Consider the following 16,088-nt stretch of genomic DNA (forward strand, 5'->3'; position numbering starts at 1 on the left):
AAACTTTAAACTTTCCAAATAAAACAAAATCTGACAATTTAACAACATCAATTCAGCCAGTTGGCAAAATCAGTCAAGTTTTGATCTGCTTTCCAAGTGTGGCAAATAAAATTTTAGTTAATGAAGATTGAGGAGTTAGTGCAAAGATCAAATACTGAAGTAAATCACTTAGGAGAGTCAGATGTTGGCAGGAATTTTTTTCAAGGTTTTGGATGTATCTAACAAGAATCAAAATTAATTCATGGAAAGGAAAGAAGAAAAGCGGTGTTACCATGTTCTGTCATCTCAAGATTTAATATCATTAAGGGGGTAATAGGCACACCTTAAGAAATGGGGAAAAGGTTGAGAATAGATTAGTTGACAAATATATACGTGACTGAAGAGAGACATATTTATTAATAGCACTTAGTTCTGTGGTAAGTTTGAGTTAATATCCTCTTAAATGTACTTGCTCTTCTTTGAAAGACCTGTTTGGTTTCTGTTAAATGGAAAAAAAGCCATGGTTTATATCTGAAAAACGTGTCAAGCTCTCTTCACTGTGTTCTCATGAAGGAAAAAAGCCAAAGCTTTTCATGCTTAATGATAGGATTGAAGGGAGTGTTGGTTTTTTTTGAGCCGAGTTTTGCTAAACAGGCACCTGTGGGACAAACTGGGTCTACTGGACTTGCCCTTGACTAAATGAAGAGGGATCATTTTGAGAACATCTCTAGGAATGATGACTCAATTTCACCTTTCACTTTGACTGTATTTTGTAGTTTTGGTAGTTTGACAAAAATATAGAGAATTGGGTCATTATAAAATGTGATTTCAGTCTGAATTTCACTGAAGGGTGTTGTGTTTGGTGTGTATGTGTTCTGGATTAAAGGATTAAGAGTTATTCAAATGTGTCTGTTTTTATGTGAGCAACATGATAGCTGTGTTCTGGTCACAAACACATGAGCTGGGAGTAAGCACATTGTCCAGAATTCAACAGAAATAAACTCTATTCCATTTTATTCAAGTCAGGTACTTTAATTTATCTTGTTCAATAAATTGTGTGTCTTGTGGTTGTCAGTGGTGAGCAAAACCATGAGTGTCTGCTGAGGGGATGATGCTGTCAGGAGGTGTTGGTCAGTGTTTTCTTACTCCTCTTACTTGTCTGCATCCTCTGAAATTACCTAAAGAGGTTTTTCTTAATATTTTTGCATTTGCTACTTCACAGAGAACTTCACAGCTTTAAACTTTGTTCTGTTTGTAGCTGAATGCAGAAACTTTGATAAGACCTCTGCAAATTGCTGTGAAACATACCTGAAATCTTCTGCAATGGATTATTGATAATTATAGTAGCTGTTAAGGGGCTGAAAACATTTTATTGTGTGATGTAACTGTGAATAGGATACAGTATTTCATAATGTTATATATATATTGAGTGTTACTTCAAAAGCAATAAAATCCACTTCTTCCATTTGTTAGAACCTTTTGTGGACTATTCAAGAGAAATTTAAGGAACAATTTCAGTTTACAATCTGAGGATCTTCATTTTACTGACCAAGAGCAGTCCATCTGCAATTTATTGACAAATGCAAGTCAGAGTGAGTTTCTTCCAGTTCCATGGAAGTAAGCTGACTTTGAGGGGTAATGAGAGATTTATGCTCATTCTTAAAGATAATAAAATATTTGGCTCAGAAAAGCATTTCAGTCACTGGTTTTTTGAAAGCATGCAGTTACAACACCCCAATCTGATAGCTGCCCCCCATGATATTTAAAATTAACATGTTTTGGTATCCTTCTCCATAGTTTGTCTATTTCTGGAAAGTTTTTTTCAGATGCAGCTTAAGTGTAGAAATAACCCTGTGAAGTCAGCTGAGGCATACAGAGCAGTGTCAGGTTAGGACAATCAAACTTCCTGATCTTGCTTGTAGAAAGAATGCTGGAGAGAGCGTGTTGGTTGAATGAGTTAGCTTTACATTTCCGCACATTTTTCCTATTTCTAATGCAGTTTTAATTTCACTGTGTAACTTTCTAGACATCATAATTAGTTATGCATCAGAGGAAGCTTTGGTATGTAATGTTATATTGTAAAGTCATTTTTGTCCCAGGGCTAAATTAGCTAAACTAATTCACCTGCATTACTCAGGGTTGGGAGACTGCTCTTAATGAGGCCAAGGGAAGTCATACCTAGAAACTCATCATATCCAGTTCCAACTCCAGACAAGGTAACTGTTCCTGAGTAGCAGGGAAGGAAATTTCCCACTGTAACTGCTGCTGGTGTTAGCAGTAGTGTCATGATTCAGTAATTTGAATTTCAAGTGTGGTCAAGTATAGAAATTAACATGTATTTCTAGACAAGATAATCACCTATCCAAAGAATGACTTCAATTATAAAATGCATTTTTAATTGGTAAAAAGTGCTGTTTAATACAACCATTTGAAGACCACTTACACAAGTTATGAGACTAAGAGAGAAAGGCTGCAGGTATCCCTTTGGGATGTGTAAGTTTGCCTGCTTCCTTCTAAAGGAGGAGTTGGAGTTGTTGGAATCAGTTTATTCCTCCTTTGTGTACAGCCCTTGCTGTGGAGCTCAGCATTTCTGCACCCTTGTTTTGCTTCAGACATAAACTCTTAAATGGATGTGGAATATGTCTTTTATGAAAAACTGGATTCAACTTTTAAATTCCAACTAACCTGAGATACAAGAAAACCCCATGAGTTTTGTAAAATGAGAGCAAGGAATGGCATTTTCAAAGTGTATTTGTATTCTGACTGATCTAGTTGGTCTTGTACAAATTTCCACTTCATTTTTGCATACATGATTTATGAGTTACAGCTCTACCTCTGAGATCTTAACTGATATTTACTTCTCTTGAAGCTTTACACTTGGAATGGGGAGAAAAAATCTGTCACGAAAACCCCACCAAAACCGCTCATTTGTCTTCCAAGTTGCACTCTACTGAAGACATTTAAAAGAAGGCCAAATTTTAAAGTGGAAAAGTTTTTCAGAACTCCTAAACTTCTGAAAATTTCCACTGCAGAGTCTCTGGAAGTCATTACACATTCAGTCAGAAGCAATACTTTCAAAATTCAAGTGCTGATCTCTTAGTTTTGTTTTGCCACCTTGGTATAAGGCATCTTTTCTGAGAAAAAATCTGATGCTTGACCATTCCACTACTTATTTTAAATAAGACATAAGAGACAACTGGGGGTGCAGATTAGACATTTAAAGCCTGAAGTGATTAAAGTTTTAAAGGAGTTAATCTTTGAATGCTTCAGTCTTAGCTAGCTGATCTGTAAGCCAATTTTTCTCAAACATTAATGCTTTTAAGGACCTGAATAAAGAGTTGTCTACAACATCCATTTAACCTTCAGTGCACCTGCTCAGCTGCAGAGATTTTTTGTTTGGTGGGGGATTTTTTGCTCCTCTTTCCCCTCAAACACTTTTTACCTCTCAAAGCTCATTACATATGTAATTCTTCAATGGACAACTGCACTGCAGAGCTCAGTGAAGCACTTGGAAATGTCTTGTGTTGTTTTTATTCCCATATTGCAGAACAGGTGCTTTCAGCACTTAGTAGGAAACAGATGATAGCCAAACTACAGAGATTTTTTTTTTGGTCAGAGTGTTTTTGGACTCAGCTTATATTCTTTGGACATATTAGCCTCCACTAGACAACTTAGAGTGCCCTTAATGTGGTGTATTTTACAGTTGCATTTCTGCTGTGCTGTAAAACAACTACATTGTGGTTTTAGAATCTAGTCTTACTGAATGGATGTTAGCTTCTGGATTTTGTAAACTAATGTGATAATTTGATTTTGTACCTAAGCACATGGAAGTAGTCCTTGTGTAGTATAGCTTTGTCTCACTTGACTAAATGCTGTCAAAGAGTTCAATTAATCTGCTTTATCCACTCTTAGTTTTGTTTTGAGTTGGAAAAATAATCACATCAGAGCATACAGTCAGCAGTTTTGGTAGGAATGATAAAATATTGAAGTGACACCTGTTTGGAATTTCAACTTTTCCAACTCTCTAATCTTTCAATGGAGTATATTGAAGTGTAACCTTTTTTGCATCTATCACAGTGTTTTAGAACCACATACTTGCATTTTAAGTTAAATTCTTTTCAGATCCCTGGAGGAGAAAGCCATTTTTACAAGCTTTTTAAAGAAATACAGATATTTTTAGACTCACAGAGTGATTTGGGTTGGTTTTCTTCCTTGTCCAGTTCTGTCATCTCCACAGATAGTACTTGACTGCCTGAGATGGTTTTGTCCACCCAAGCTTTTTGTGTGATACAGCATCTTTCTTACCTCTCCATAAGTTTTTCTCATCTTGTTTAAAAATTAGAGGCAAGACTGCAATGTGGGCTTCTCTGAGTCTCTGCTTTGGGGTTTTTGTGTAACAGTCTGCAGAGGAGATTCTGAGACCCCCCCAGTTAAGCCATGAGGTGTTGTAACATTCACAAAATTCTGGGAGTGTTTTGGTATTTCCACCTTGTAACTTACAGACTTGTCTGTGTACAGTAAGTCTCCTGGGAGACCCTGCTTTTCCCAAAGGTTCTGAATTTTAAATATTAAATGTTTTTTGTTGTTCCTTGGTTGATTTTTTTTTTTCAGCTCTTGAAAAAACTCTTGACTAAAAAGGGAGAGCAGCATGCGTCTCAAACACGTGATGTGAAAATGGGCTGTATCCCCAGAAACCAAAACTGAAGAGCAGAAATCCTATTGTTTTTCATGTGATATCAAAAATTGTGGAGGAAAAAATAATGGTTTTAATTATTTTCAACTTTATGATTAGCCTGGTTACAGATGTGCTTTGTGTTTTTAAAAAACATTAGTTTATCCTTGAAAGTTCACTTGGATGAATGCAGCACATGACTGTGGAGTGACACATGTTCTTGAAAAGCTGAGCATGTCCTTAACATCAGAGGAGGTTCTTTAGCCTAAGTGACCTGTTCCACTTTGGACTAATCATCACTGATTATTTCAGAATAATTCTATATGATCATAAATCCATGGAAGTTTGGGATGCAAACAACAAAAGAGCAATTTATCTGGAGAGCCACAAACCAATGTCCATTTCTAAGGCAATTAAAACTCCTGTGAGTGCTGCACCCTCTGGATTTACTGTTTTTATGTTGGCCCAAGCACACAGAAATGAATTGAAATGAATTTTTGTGCACTATAACATCAGTTGTGTTGCTATACAAAGCTCCTGTTTCCAGTTTTGCCTCATGCCATGTGCAGATGTACCTCTCCAAGTTATTTGTGTAGTGTCTACATTTCCCCATCTGTTGTCTCCACAAATTAAAAAGTGGAGCTCAGCATGAATCAAAGGAGTTTAACTGTTGAATAAAGGTAAGCACTCTTCTGAAATGGCCAGAGGTTGGACTTGAGAAGACTTCAGATAAATAAAATGAAGAGGATAAGCTGTTCTCCTTGTCCTTTGAGAATATGGTGAGTGAATGGATTCTCTAGCAAAGGAGATTTGGTGTAACCAGTAACAAATATTTAAATAGATGGAGCACATGCTATTTAGAATGAAAATTTTGAGCAGTCTTATTTGTTTCTGATGGAGAATGACATGTGTGAGGCTAACAGTGTGGCATGGAAAGGGGAATTGCTTGGATAATCTCCTGAGGTTCTCCTTAGATCTGTTAATCTGAAAAGCAAAGGCCCTGGCTCTCTTGTGTGCCTTCCATGGGACCAGGCTGGGGCATCAGAATTGAGTTGAATGAAGAAATATTGTGGAAAATGAGAAATACCGTGGGAGATGAGACCTGGTCTCTGGGGGGGATTGTCAGGTGTTTCTCTCTCTGTTAAGTACAGCAAACTCTGACACCACTGGGTCATCTTCCTGTAAGTGCCAGAGAGGAAGAGAGAAATTGGACAAATATAACAATCCTGAAAACCACTGAATTACCTCAGAACCACTTTGCAGTTTGTTGTTTGAAATCCTATGTTTTGTTTCAGCTCCTTATTACAGATTGTCTGTCAGCTTTCTGTAAGAAGTTGGAACTTCTTTTGCTCTTGAAGTTCTGTAATTGAGACAATTGTTGGGCTGACGTTTCTGGGGTTTTTTGTTTGGTTGGTTTGGTTTTTCTGTGTGTTTGTGCAGGGAGCTGAGAATTGGTGTGGTTTTGGAGAAAACCAGCCAGCAAGAGCATTGTGTGTTGAATTTACAACTCTATATCCAGTTGTCACAAAGGGATCCTCTCTGGGGTTGTGCAGAAAGGCAGATGATGTGCAGCTAATCAAACACAGCCTATTGGGCTGGAGACAAGATTGTGAAACTTGAACTGGGTCGGTGAATGTGTTCTGGGAATCCAGAAATAATTTATCTATGAAGTTGATTCCTATGACTGTAAATCACTTTGGAATGTTTTCTAATAGTTCAAGAAAACAGATTAATGGAAAATAAGGGTATTTTATTTTTTTAAAATTGTTAGTGGTTTGTTAAAACTGATACTTTTCATGCTAAGAATTTCTAATCAGTAGTAATTGTAAATCATTATGTTCCCCCAACTCCCCAGTTTGACCGACCTTTTAGTTTGTACTCTATGTAAATTTTGGTGTGTTTTGATGCAGGTTTCTTCTGCTGGCTTGAATCATCTTAGTGGTTTTAAAGCTTGGCTTCTTAAACCATGAAAACTTTTTTGAAGCCTTTATGCAGTGTAAATGCTTATTAATAATAAATTATAAAAGGGGTGTCCTAGTTGTGCTCACCAAAGAACAGAAAAGAACATTAACAAATCTTGTGATGATACTTCACAATTTTGTGCATTCCATGAGCCACAGCTCATTTAGTCATTGCATTATCCAGTTTGAAGGCAAGCAGAAAGAGCAGAGTCTTTCTGCACCTCCCAGTTGGTGTAATTCCTGATTTCCAGATTCCATGAAGGTCGGAGTGGCTCCAGGCATGCACCTGACAGCACCAATGCAGAAAGCAGCAGCTGATTCCACTGTTCCAGTGCCTGGCTGGGGCTGTGCCATGTGGAATTCCTGGGAAAGGACTTGGACCAATATTTTAAATTTTTCCCCCAAAAAGTAGTCCGTCAGCCTCCAGCACCACTACTAACTGAAGTCTCAAACAGAGCTCAGTTTATGAATCCTGAGGTTGGGATGTTTTGTTTGTTTATAAAGCAAACACTAAATGTTGTTTCAGTACAGCGTGGTGGTGCTGGCTTTTGGGTGGTTGCATGGAACTGGCAGAACCACTTTGAAACTTGCAGGTTTTGTTGTCCAACCTTTTTGAACTCTTTGTAGATACCCCAGTAACATGTAACAAATTGTTTTCTTTTATACAAAACCTGGTGCTTGGAGATGGAAAAAAAGTAGTTTATGAATGAACTTCAAGGTTAGAAGATACAAAAGGTGGCCAGGCTGTTTACATGGCCTTTTTCTTCTAGTATTATTCTTTAGTAATAAAGTGGTATTTTATACTATCTGGTATGCTTCTGATCCTGATTTCAGTATGGATTTGGTGACTATGAGAATTTTACTGAAGAAATCTTATTTTAAGTAGAAGTCAATAAATGATAATTTACTGTATTTTTGTTATAAGAGGAGTTTAGGCATGGTCATAGTAAGGTAAAAGAGTAAAGAAATAATGTGCTTTTATATGAAAAATACAGCTTCTATTAAGAGGAAGAAGAGAAATATAACTATATTCAGATGTGATTTGTAAGTGCTGATTTTAGGGCTAGTGACCAAGAAGAGTTTTGTCTTTGAACTTTTCCTGAGTGGGGATCTGCTACAAGCAGGACTTCTTGTAATGAATTCCAAGTGTGGAACCAGTAGTTTTGCCTGCAGTTTACCTGGACTGCTCCTAACAAAACCTTTCCTTTTTTCTCACTCCTCAGGCATTGCTCTGTGGATGTCAGAATTAAATCAGTGCAGGCCAAAACTCTGAGAAGTGATAAATTTTTCAGATGAGTGCTCATGGTGCAGCTGATCCACGGAGTGTTAGAACTTTATTAAATGTTGCTAAGAGAGACCTCTCTGGGCTCTCTGGGGTTGCAGTGTCTCTGTTTTTCAAGGACACACTGTCAAAGCATCTCTTGAGCAGGTGCTTTTATTTAGCTGTCATGGATACCAGCACAAACTAAAAAGGGAAAAAAAAAATCAAAAATAGAGTAATAAATGAGGCATTTCAACTGGCTGCTAATGCTGCTAATGTGAATCAATGAAGCTCCAGCTTGCAGGTTTGGACAGGAGGCACTTGAGGCTTTGCTTGTGGCTAAGGCTGCTTGTGTGGTGATCCTTGCAGAGTCTGTAGCTGTTGCTCAGCCTGCAATTAATTAAATCTGAGCTGTGCAGTGAACCTGGGCAAGGAGGGAGAACTCTGACACCCAAGTCTTCTCTTGGATGGTGTTTGGAGCTTGAGCTTCCCTGGCTGGATATCACAAATCTTGCAGGTTTGTGTCCTTTAAAATATCACCTGCTCTCAGCATGTTTCCCTAGAAAAGAGCAAATTCCTCGTGCTCCCTGCCCTGCCCATCCTGGGTTTATGTTTCTAACATAAAAGTTACTGCTGCTCTAAGGTATACTGAATGCTTTTGAAGAAATTTTTCTGTCCAGATTTTGTCATAAAGCTCTCCCCAACTGCTTGCACATCTTTCCTTTACATTGGCTGGTTCCTTCACTCGGATGTGAAATGATCTTTTATTTATGTCAACAAAAGGAGATTAGAAAAACAGATCATGCTCTGTTACTCACCAGTCTTGGTTATACTCAAGTCAAAAATGTCTTTTTTCTTTTTTGTTGAAAGTATATTTCTGATTTGAATCTCTGCCAAGTTACTTGGACAAATGCAGCTAGTACATATATATAAAATTGGGACTAAAGTAATTTTAATATAATACACAATAGTAGTCACACCTCTCAATAAAATGATTTGCTGTTTTACTGAGCTGCTAGTATTTCTGCTGTCAGTCTGCCATAAGTTGTGGGGAATTTAATATAAGAAGTGGCTTTAACTTTGTGCTTGTGTCCCTTTCCCCCTTCTCCCCTGGTCTGTCTTCAAAGCTTCATTTAGCTGTTTATCTAAGTAAAGGCAGTTGAACACAAATCCATTCTAGTGTGTGTGAAAGACTGGTAGGACAAGGCTGGATTATGTAACTACTTTGTGTGGATTCATGCAGTACATTACACTGAATTATAAGCAATCAAAATATTCTTTTAGTAATAAAATGCCCAGTGCAGTTGTGGTTTTGGTGCTTTTTCTTAGGCTTACCTGTGAGCTAGGAGTGCAGGGAGCATTATTCTAAAAAAATGTAAATAAATTCAAAGTTTTGATCCAAGAGAGATGATCTGGTTTTTAGTTTACTGACAGATCTATGGTGTGATGTATTATTTTAAAAACAAGCAATACTCCTGTTACGTACATGGCATATGCAGAATCAACTTCACTTCATTTTTTAACTATATTGTTTCTTTTTTGACATGTGTTACAGCAGTGGACAAGAGAGATGTTCATTAAAATCACAGTTTATAAGCTTAGAATGAAGAATGAATTAGATTTAATGTCAAAATAGTGGGATAAGAAGTGAGTACTAAAGTTACAGTGTGCATTCGTGACCTCGATGTTTTTAACATTCCTGGAATACCAGATTTGTCCAGTTCTCTGCATCACCTCATGATTATTTGCTATAACTGCATACCAGAAAACCTTATTTCACAAGGATTTTCCTGCATTCTGGCCTGGTAATATACTTGTAGAGACTTGTTGGCATTTGCAATTTTGAAGATTTGTTGTTGGACCATTTTCATATCTGGCTCATGTCTTGTATATTGGATTTGAGCTGCTTCTCCTAAAAAGCAGAGGAACTGGCAAGACCTCTCAAAAAGTGGGTGGAGAGTGCATTCTCCCCCTCCTCCCAATTTAAATATTTTGCTCCTATGACCAATGTGTGTTCACAGCAGCCACTTCTGCTTAAGCAGATTTTCAGCATCCACAGCGAGTTATTGAATTGGCACTGAGGAGCAAAAAGGACTCTGAAAAGTTGCTTGCTGCTTTGGGTTATGGCTGAATCATTTATAAAAGCATGGCTGAAGTTTTCTAGTTTGAAATTCAAGATTTGATTCTTGTTACACTTACAGCCTTTTAAGTAACAATGTTGATGTGTTTTGGTCATTTAATGTCTGAATGTCTTTCATCCAAAAGATTAGCAGCATTTCCAGCTGTGTAGCTGGAAAACTGACTATTGTAATAATTATATATATCTACAGTTTTCTCTGGGTTTGGGTAATAGAATTATGAAAAATTTACATTATTTGGGAAACTTAATAACCAAAGAATGATGGATTGAATGGAAATATGTTAAATAACAATAACATTGTGAAGTTTGATGCGGCCTGAAAGATTGTTGATATCGTTTTTTTGTACTAAGTGTGCCTTAGCTGGAGCAAGTAACTATTTGTGTTCCTATGTCTGAGAAAGATGTTTTGCAGTAATAACTTCTGTGGAATCTTATGCAATTAATAAATAAATATATTTTAGCTTGGTTTAAAATGAAGGCAACACCACTGTTAAATTTGGTTTATTTTGGCTGCCACAAACATAATTATATTTGTATTTTGTGTGGCAAAGTAGATAGTATTCAGTGAAGTGTTCAGTAATATATTTTCCAAAAGGTTTCAGTTTGTTCCAAGGTGAACAATGATATAATTAAGGAAAATGTAGTCAAATGTCAGATTTTTGTGCTGACTTTGGCTTTAGACTGCAAGAAGTATTGTGTATGAGAGTTCAGCTAAAGCCACCTAACTCCAGCCCCTGAGTTCAGACAGAGAATTAACAGAGATAACCTAAGTGGGATGTTTTTACTGAACTATTTCTTTGGTTGCTGAAATGGAAAGACAGAAGCAATTTAACAAAAAAAAAGGGAAGAACTTAATTAACTTTCTTTCAAAATTCCTCATTAAGCTTTCAAGAACACTTCAAAATTACAGAAAATGAAATTTTCATTGGCTCTCCTTCCTTTTTTAACTTCTTCTTTTCTTCTTGCAGGATCTGAATACGTTTAATGATGCCAGTATTTTTTAACAGTCTGTATTTGTAGTTTGATTATGAAAAGAAATGGCTGGAAAGCATTACCTGAAAAGGAATATTTGGTGGCATGTTTTATGTATTGGCTGGGTTTTTTTTTAATGAAACATTTTGAGCTTATCAGCCACTAAATAAACATCTTTTCTAAGTATCCTAATTTCATTTGTTAAATACATAGATGGAATCTATGCTGAAGCATTTTAGGGTGTGTAGTATGGGATAATAGTTGACATACTTCTTATATTATTAAGGTGTGTCATTATTACAGCATATGCACACCCTCTTATGTCTTATTGCTTAAATATGATAGTGCTTATAAGCTTTCCTTTTAAAGTATGAATTTACTACTGTGAATTAGGTAACAGCATTTTTATGTGCACGATTTCACCTATTATGGGTAATGCCTTACGTGTCTGTTGCAAGAGCCTCACTAGAGTGGCAGCAGTATTTAAATGAGGGATTGAATTTAGTGGTGGTTTCTGAAGTTCAAAGAAGGAAATGTAATGACTCCTGTCTCTTCAGATGACTGGCTTTAAGTGTGGCAGAAAAGAATGTGCTGTTTCAGTTTCACAGTATGTGATGTGTTGCACTGAGTGAGGCAAGAATGGGGTGCCCAGGAGTTGTCTATAATTTCCTTTTAGTTTGAGGAACCCTTTCTTTGGGTTTTCCTGTTGGAGAGGCTGCACTGATCCACAGGGAGAGGAGAAAGGAGATCACAGGGTTAGAGCCCCTCTCCTGTAAGGAAGGGCTGAGAGAACTGGGGTTGTGCAGCCTGGAGAAGAGAAAGCCAAGGGAAACCTGGCAGCCTTCCAGTGCCTGAAGTGGTGCTACAAGAGAGCTGGAGAGAGACTCTTTACAAGGGCAGGTAGAGATAGGACAAGGGGGAATGGCTTCAAACTGAAGGAAAATGGGTTTAGATGAGGTGATAGGGAAGGGTCACTGAGGGAGTGGTGAGGCACTGGAACAGGTTGCCCAGAGCAGCTGTGGATGCTCCATCCCTGAAGTGTTCAAGGCAGGGTTGGATGGGACTCTGAGCCACATGGGGGAGTGGAAACTGTCCCTGCTCCTGGGCAGGGAGTTGGATTTAGAAGATCTTTAGGAGATATTACACTGTTGATAGTTGAGCTAATGTGGTTAAAGTGAACCATGTTTCAGGTTCCATTTCCTGAGTGGCAACAAGAGGTCTGGTTCTTCTGAAGATGCATATGCATCTTCAGGATTCTTTTTTCATGTGCTTTAGTTTCTTCTTTGCACTTAGGGAACTGACTGCTTACCCAATTGCTTGGTATTGTAAGACCCTCTATGTACAAACATAGAAGACTTTAGTATTGACTGTTCCAGATTCTTTTACTGTCCCCAGACTTGATGAATTTACTGTTGAATGTTTGTGATATGTTCAGAAATTATGTGTAGGAAACAAACAATAAACCCCCTAAGTAAGTCAGCCCCTATGACACATGCACAGGGCCCAGCAGAGATCTAATTTGCATCTCTTGGGGAAAAACACCCATTTATTACTTTTAAAAATAGCTTATTACTTCAAAAGAGAACTGTTCTCCCATACCATGACAATTTAATTGGATTGAGAGTTCTTTTGAATGTTCCTTCTAAAAGACTTTTTACTAAGTGACTCTATTGTGTGGAGTGCATCAATTTGCTTTTGTTGAAGAGCTGTTAATAGATGGATGATTTATGATCTAGCTGTAGAGAAGCCTTTCTGATTCTTTTCCAGTGTAATTTGCTTTTCTGTAGGGTTATGAGTTCTGTAATTTGATGTCTTCTGCACATTTGCTGCTTGAAAGCAAAGATTCTGGATAATGCTTTTATAAACAGATTAGACATTTGCCTACTTCCAATAACCCTATGTTGTCTTGTCTTCAGAAATCCACAATTTAGAGTTACCTAATTTTATATTTTGATTACACAGAACACTTGGAATCATGCTCTCTGATACTTTCATTTTTATTTTCCAAAATCTTTTCTATCTTCCCATCCAAAATACAGTTTTGTACTGGGAACTTCCCCAGGAACCCATCTGAGGAACTATAACATAGAAAGACTTCATAGAGGGTTTTTTTCATTCCTCCTTGAGGGATTTTACCTTTGCTCTTATTTTAGCCATTGTCATCATCAGTTTTCAGAAGCTTTCTCCTTCTGATGCATGATGAAACAAATCTTAGTAGTAATTGAGGGGATTGTTCATTCTGCTCTGCACTGGGGTGACCTCACCTCGAGTCCTGTGTGCACTTTGGGATCTACAATATAGGAAAATTATAAAGTTATTAGAGAGTGACCAAAGGAGGGTGTGAAGATGAGGGACTGGGAGGTGGGAGGGGAGGCTCTTTGAGGAGTGGCTGAGGTCACTTGGTCTCTTCAGCCTGGAGAAAAGGGTCTGAGGAGAGACCTCAGTGCAGGTAAAACTTCCTGAGGAGGGCATGAGGAGGGGCAGGCACTGGTCTCTTCTCTGTGGTGACAGTGAGAGAAGTGAAGGTCCTGGCCTGAAGTTGTGCCAGGAATATTTGGGTTGGATATCAGGAAAAGGTTCTTCACCCACTGAATGGTTGGGCACTGGAACAGCTCCCCAGGGCAGTGCTCTCAGCACCAGCCTGACAGAGCTCAAGAGTGTTTGGACAATGCCCTCAGGCACATGTGGGACTCCTGCGGATGGTCCTGAGCTGGGCTTTGGTGATCCTGATGGGTCTCTTCTAACTCAGAATATTCTGTGATTTGAGGATTCTAATCCTCATGCCTTAGCAGATTTCTCTGCCACGTTTCTCAGTAATTTTCAGATGTAGTTTTATATGTAACTTGCTGGAGTTTTTGTGTACTTCCATTTTCCTTATCTTGGACAGAACTTTTCTCCCTCTGACAGTTAATTTATTGTTTTCAAAAGATACTTATGACTGCTGAGTGATGCACTCTGACAGCAACAGGCTTCAGACTCATCACCGCTTCCTAGACTGAAACCAGTCAAGTCTACGTGAGGTTTATCACATTTTCCAACAAACAAATTGCTACAGGTTCTTGCTGGTATGAGTTACAGTCCTACTCCCCTGCCTTTAGAACTTGCTTTTCCTTCCAAGCTGGGCTCATTGCTACTGTGAGAGTGTCCTCTGTGCAAAGAGGGTCAAGGCTGCTGGTGGGGTTCTATCTTGGAGTAATGCTCTCTTAATGTGAGACTTCTCTGTGCTGAGGGAGAGCCAGGGCTTGCAGTGGGACTGTGCTGTGTGGCCTGGCTGGCCCAGCACGCTCTGACCTGCTCCTTTCCTGGCAGCAGCACAGCCCAAGGAGCAGTGCCTGGGCACAGCTCCCCAGGGGAACTATGTGGGCCACCACTGGGATGTGGCAGGAGGAGGAGGGAATGGTTATTGTGGATGCTGATCTTTCAGTTTGTATGTACTTGCTGTCAATTTTTTTTTTTTTGACTTTTCAATTTCTGTCTGATACAGGAACATGTGATTAAAAAGTGTGGAAATGTTGAAAAAAACCGACTGTTTTAATGAAGTTTTCCAAGCAGGGGTTTTGTCTCTAAACTTTTCAATCAGGCTGGCAAGTGTGCTTTAAAGGCCTGTGGCCAGCTCACTTGTGTTCATTCGGAGCAGAACTCTGGAGCTTGGGTTGCTGGTCACTGCCTGAATGTTCCTAAGTAGGAGCAGTATTGGAATTCCCATACTGAACCTCCTGTGGTTATCCTTCCTCTTTGAAATTAGTTTGTGCATGTTTTCACTGCATATTGTATATTTGTACTGTGCTTACATTTTCTTCAGGTTTTACTTGAAGGTAATGTACCTTTCCTGAAAATACCTGAGGTGATGTAAAGGATGTTAATTTGTTTTGCTCTGGTAGGTATTTCAGGTATTTTAGTAAAGGAATATCACACATTTTCATAGAGTGGGAAGACTGTACATGGTGCTGTTAAACTTGAGTGCTTGTCCGTACTTGTTTATACATCCTCTTTGGGATGCAGCTGTGCCACACTTGTGGGAAAACACAGAGGTCTTTCTTAAAAGCTGTGGCAATATTGGGGCACAAAAGTACTGGTTTGGGGGGGCTTTAGGAGGGGGTTTGTTTCTTTTAAGATTACAGGCTCTAGTTTCACTGCCACATGCCATAAATTTTGCACAAGACTGCAATTTATGTGCAATGTTTTCAACTACAGTAAACATTATTAATAACCTCATCTAGGAAAGAATTAAAATGCTCTGAGGTCATGAACCTAATTCCTTGGAACGCCAAGGGTCGCAGTTGGAGTTGACTTTAGTCAGTGTGATTGAATTAATATGTGTATGAATAGATGTAATATAAAAATCTGATAGTTTTTATCCCTTACTTTTTAGAATTTCTGCGTTGGGAAAGAGGCAGTGACTTTGAAAGTTTTATTGTGTTTTTACCATGGCTTTTAAAATGCATATAAATAAGTAATATCATGCTTTACATGGAAGCAACATCAATGCACAGAGTGCTCTTTACTATTTTTGTCTTACATACACTTTCTCAATATGTTGTATTCAATGAACACAGTAATTTCTTCACTCTTCAGAACAGTAGCAAATATTTTATGTTTAATTTGATTTTATTTTGTAGCAAATCAATCTTGGTCTTTAACAGAGTTTAAGACAAAAGTCTGTGTAGTACTATGGAGCAGGGGGGAAAAGCTTGTTAAAGGTTCTTCGGTGTTGATGGTACATTTCCACAGGGCTTTGTGAACACTTTCATGTGGATTCTTTGGAAATGACCAGGCAGAGTATTTTTCTTAGATTTTTTTTTTCCTTTCAGTTGGCAGTATTTCCTTCTAAGATTTTCCTTTACTGAGGATACTATTTCTATTACAAACCCACAAACCTGCTGGCTCTGGAAGCAATTATTTCAGATGAGGCTTTAGAATTATAGATAAATATGGACACTTCAATTTTTTTCTCAACTATGAACACTTGATAATTTACTCCTTATATATTTTGAAAAGTAAGTTTACTCATTACTCTTGATATTATAATTTGCTCTTTAAAACATCATTATTAGCATGAGTTTTGCAAATAGGTTAACAGGTATTATGGGAGTCAGTCATGAG

At 38.1% G+C, this 16,088-nt stretch overlaps 1 protein-coding gene across 6 annotated transcripts in view; it reads left to right on the forward strand.

Moving 5' to 3' along the window:
- SBF2 (SET binding factor 2) overlaps positions 1-16,088 on the forward strand; it is a 231,677-nt gene that overhangs the window by 46,796 nt on the left and 168,793 nt on the right. The window contains exon 3 of one of the 6 annotated variants that reach the window (XM_059473899.1): positions 2,117-2,195. The exons of the other annotated variants lie outside the window; for them this stretch is intronic. Within the exon in view, the coding sequence (XP_059329882.1) occupies positions 2,136-2,195 (60 nt within the window). The 5' untranslated portion in view covers positions 2,117-2,135. The remainder of the gene's footprint in view (positions 1-2,116; positions 2,196-16,088) is intronic. 6 annotated transcript variants of the gene reach the window in all.

The sequence above is a fragment of the Ammospiza nelsoni genome, chromosome 6 (genome assembly GCF_027579445.1).
Source record: "Ammospiza nelsoni isolate bAmmNel1 chromosome 6, bAmmNel1.pri, whole genome shotgun sequence".
NCBI lineage: Eukaryota > Metazoa > Chordata > Aves > Passeriformes > Passerellidae > Ammospiza > Ammospiza nelsoni.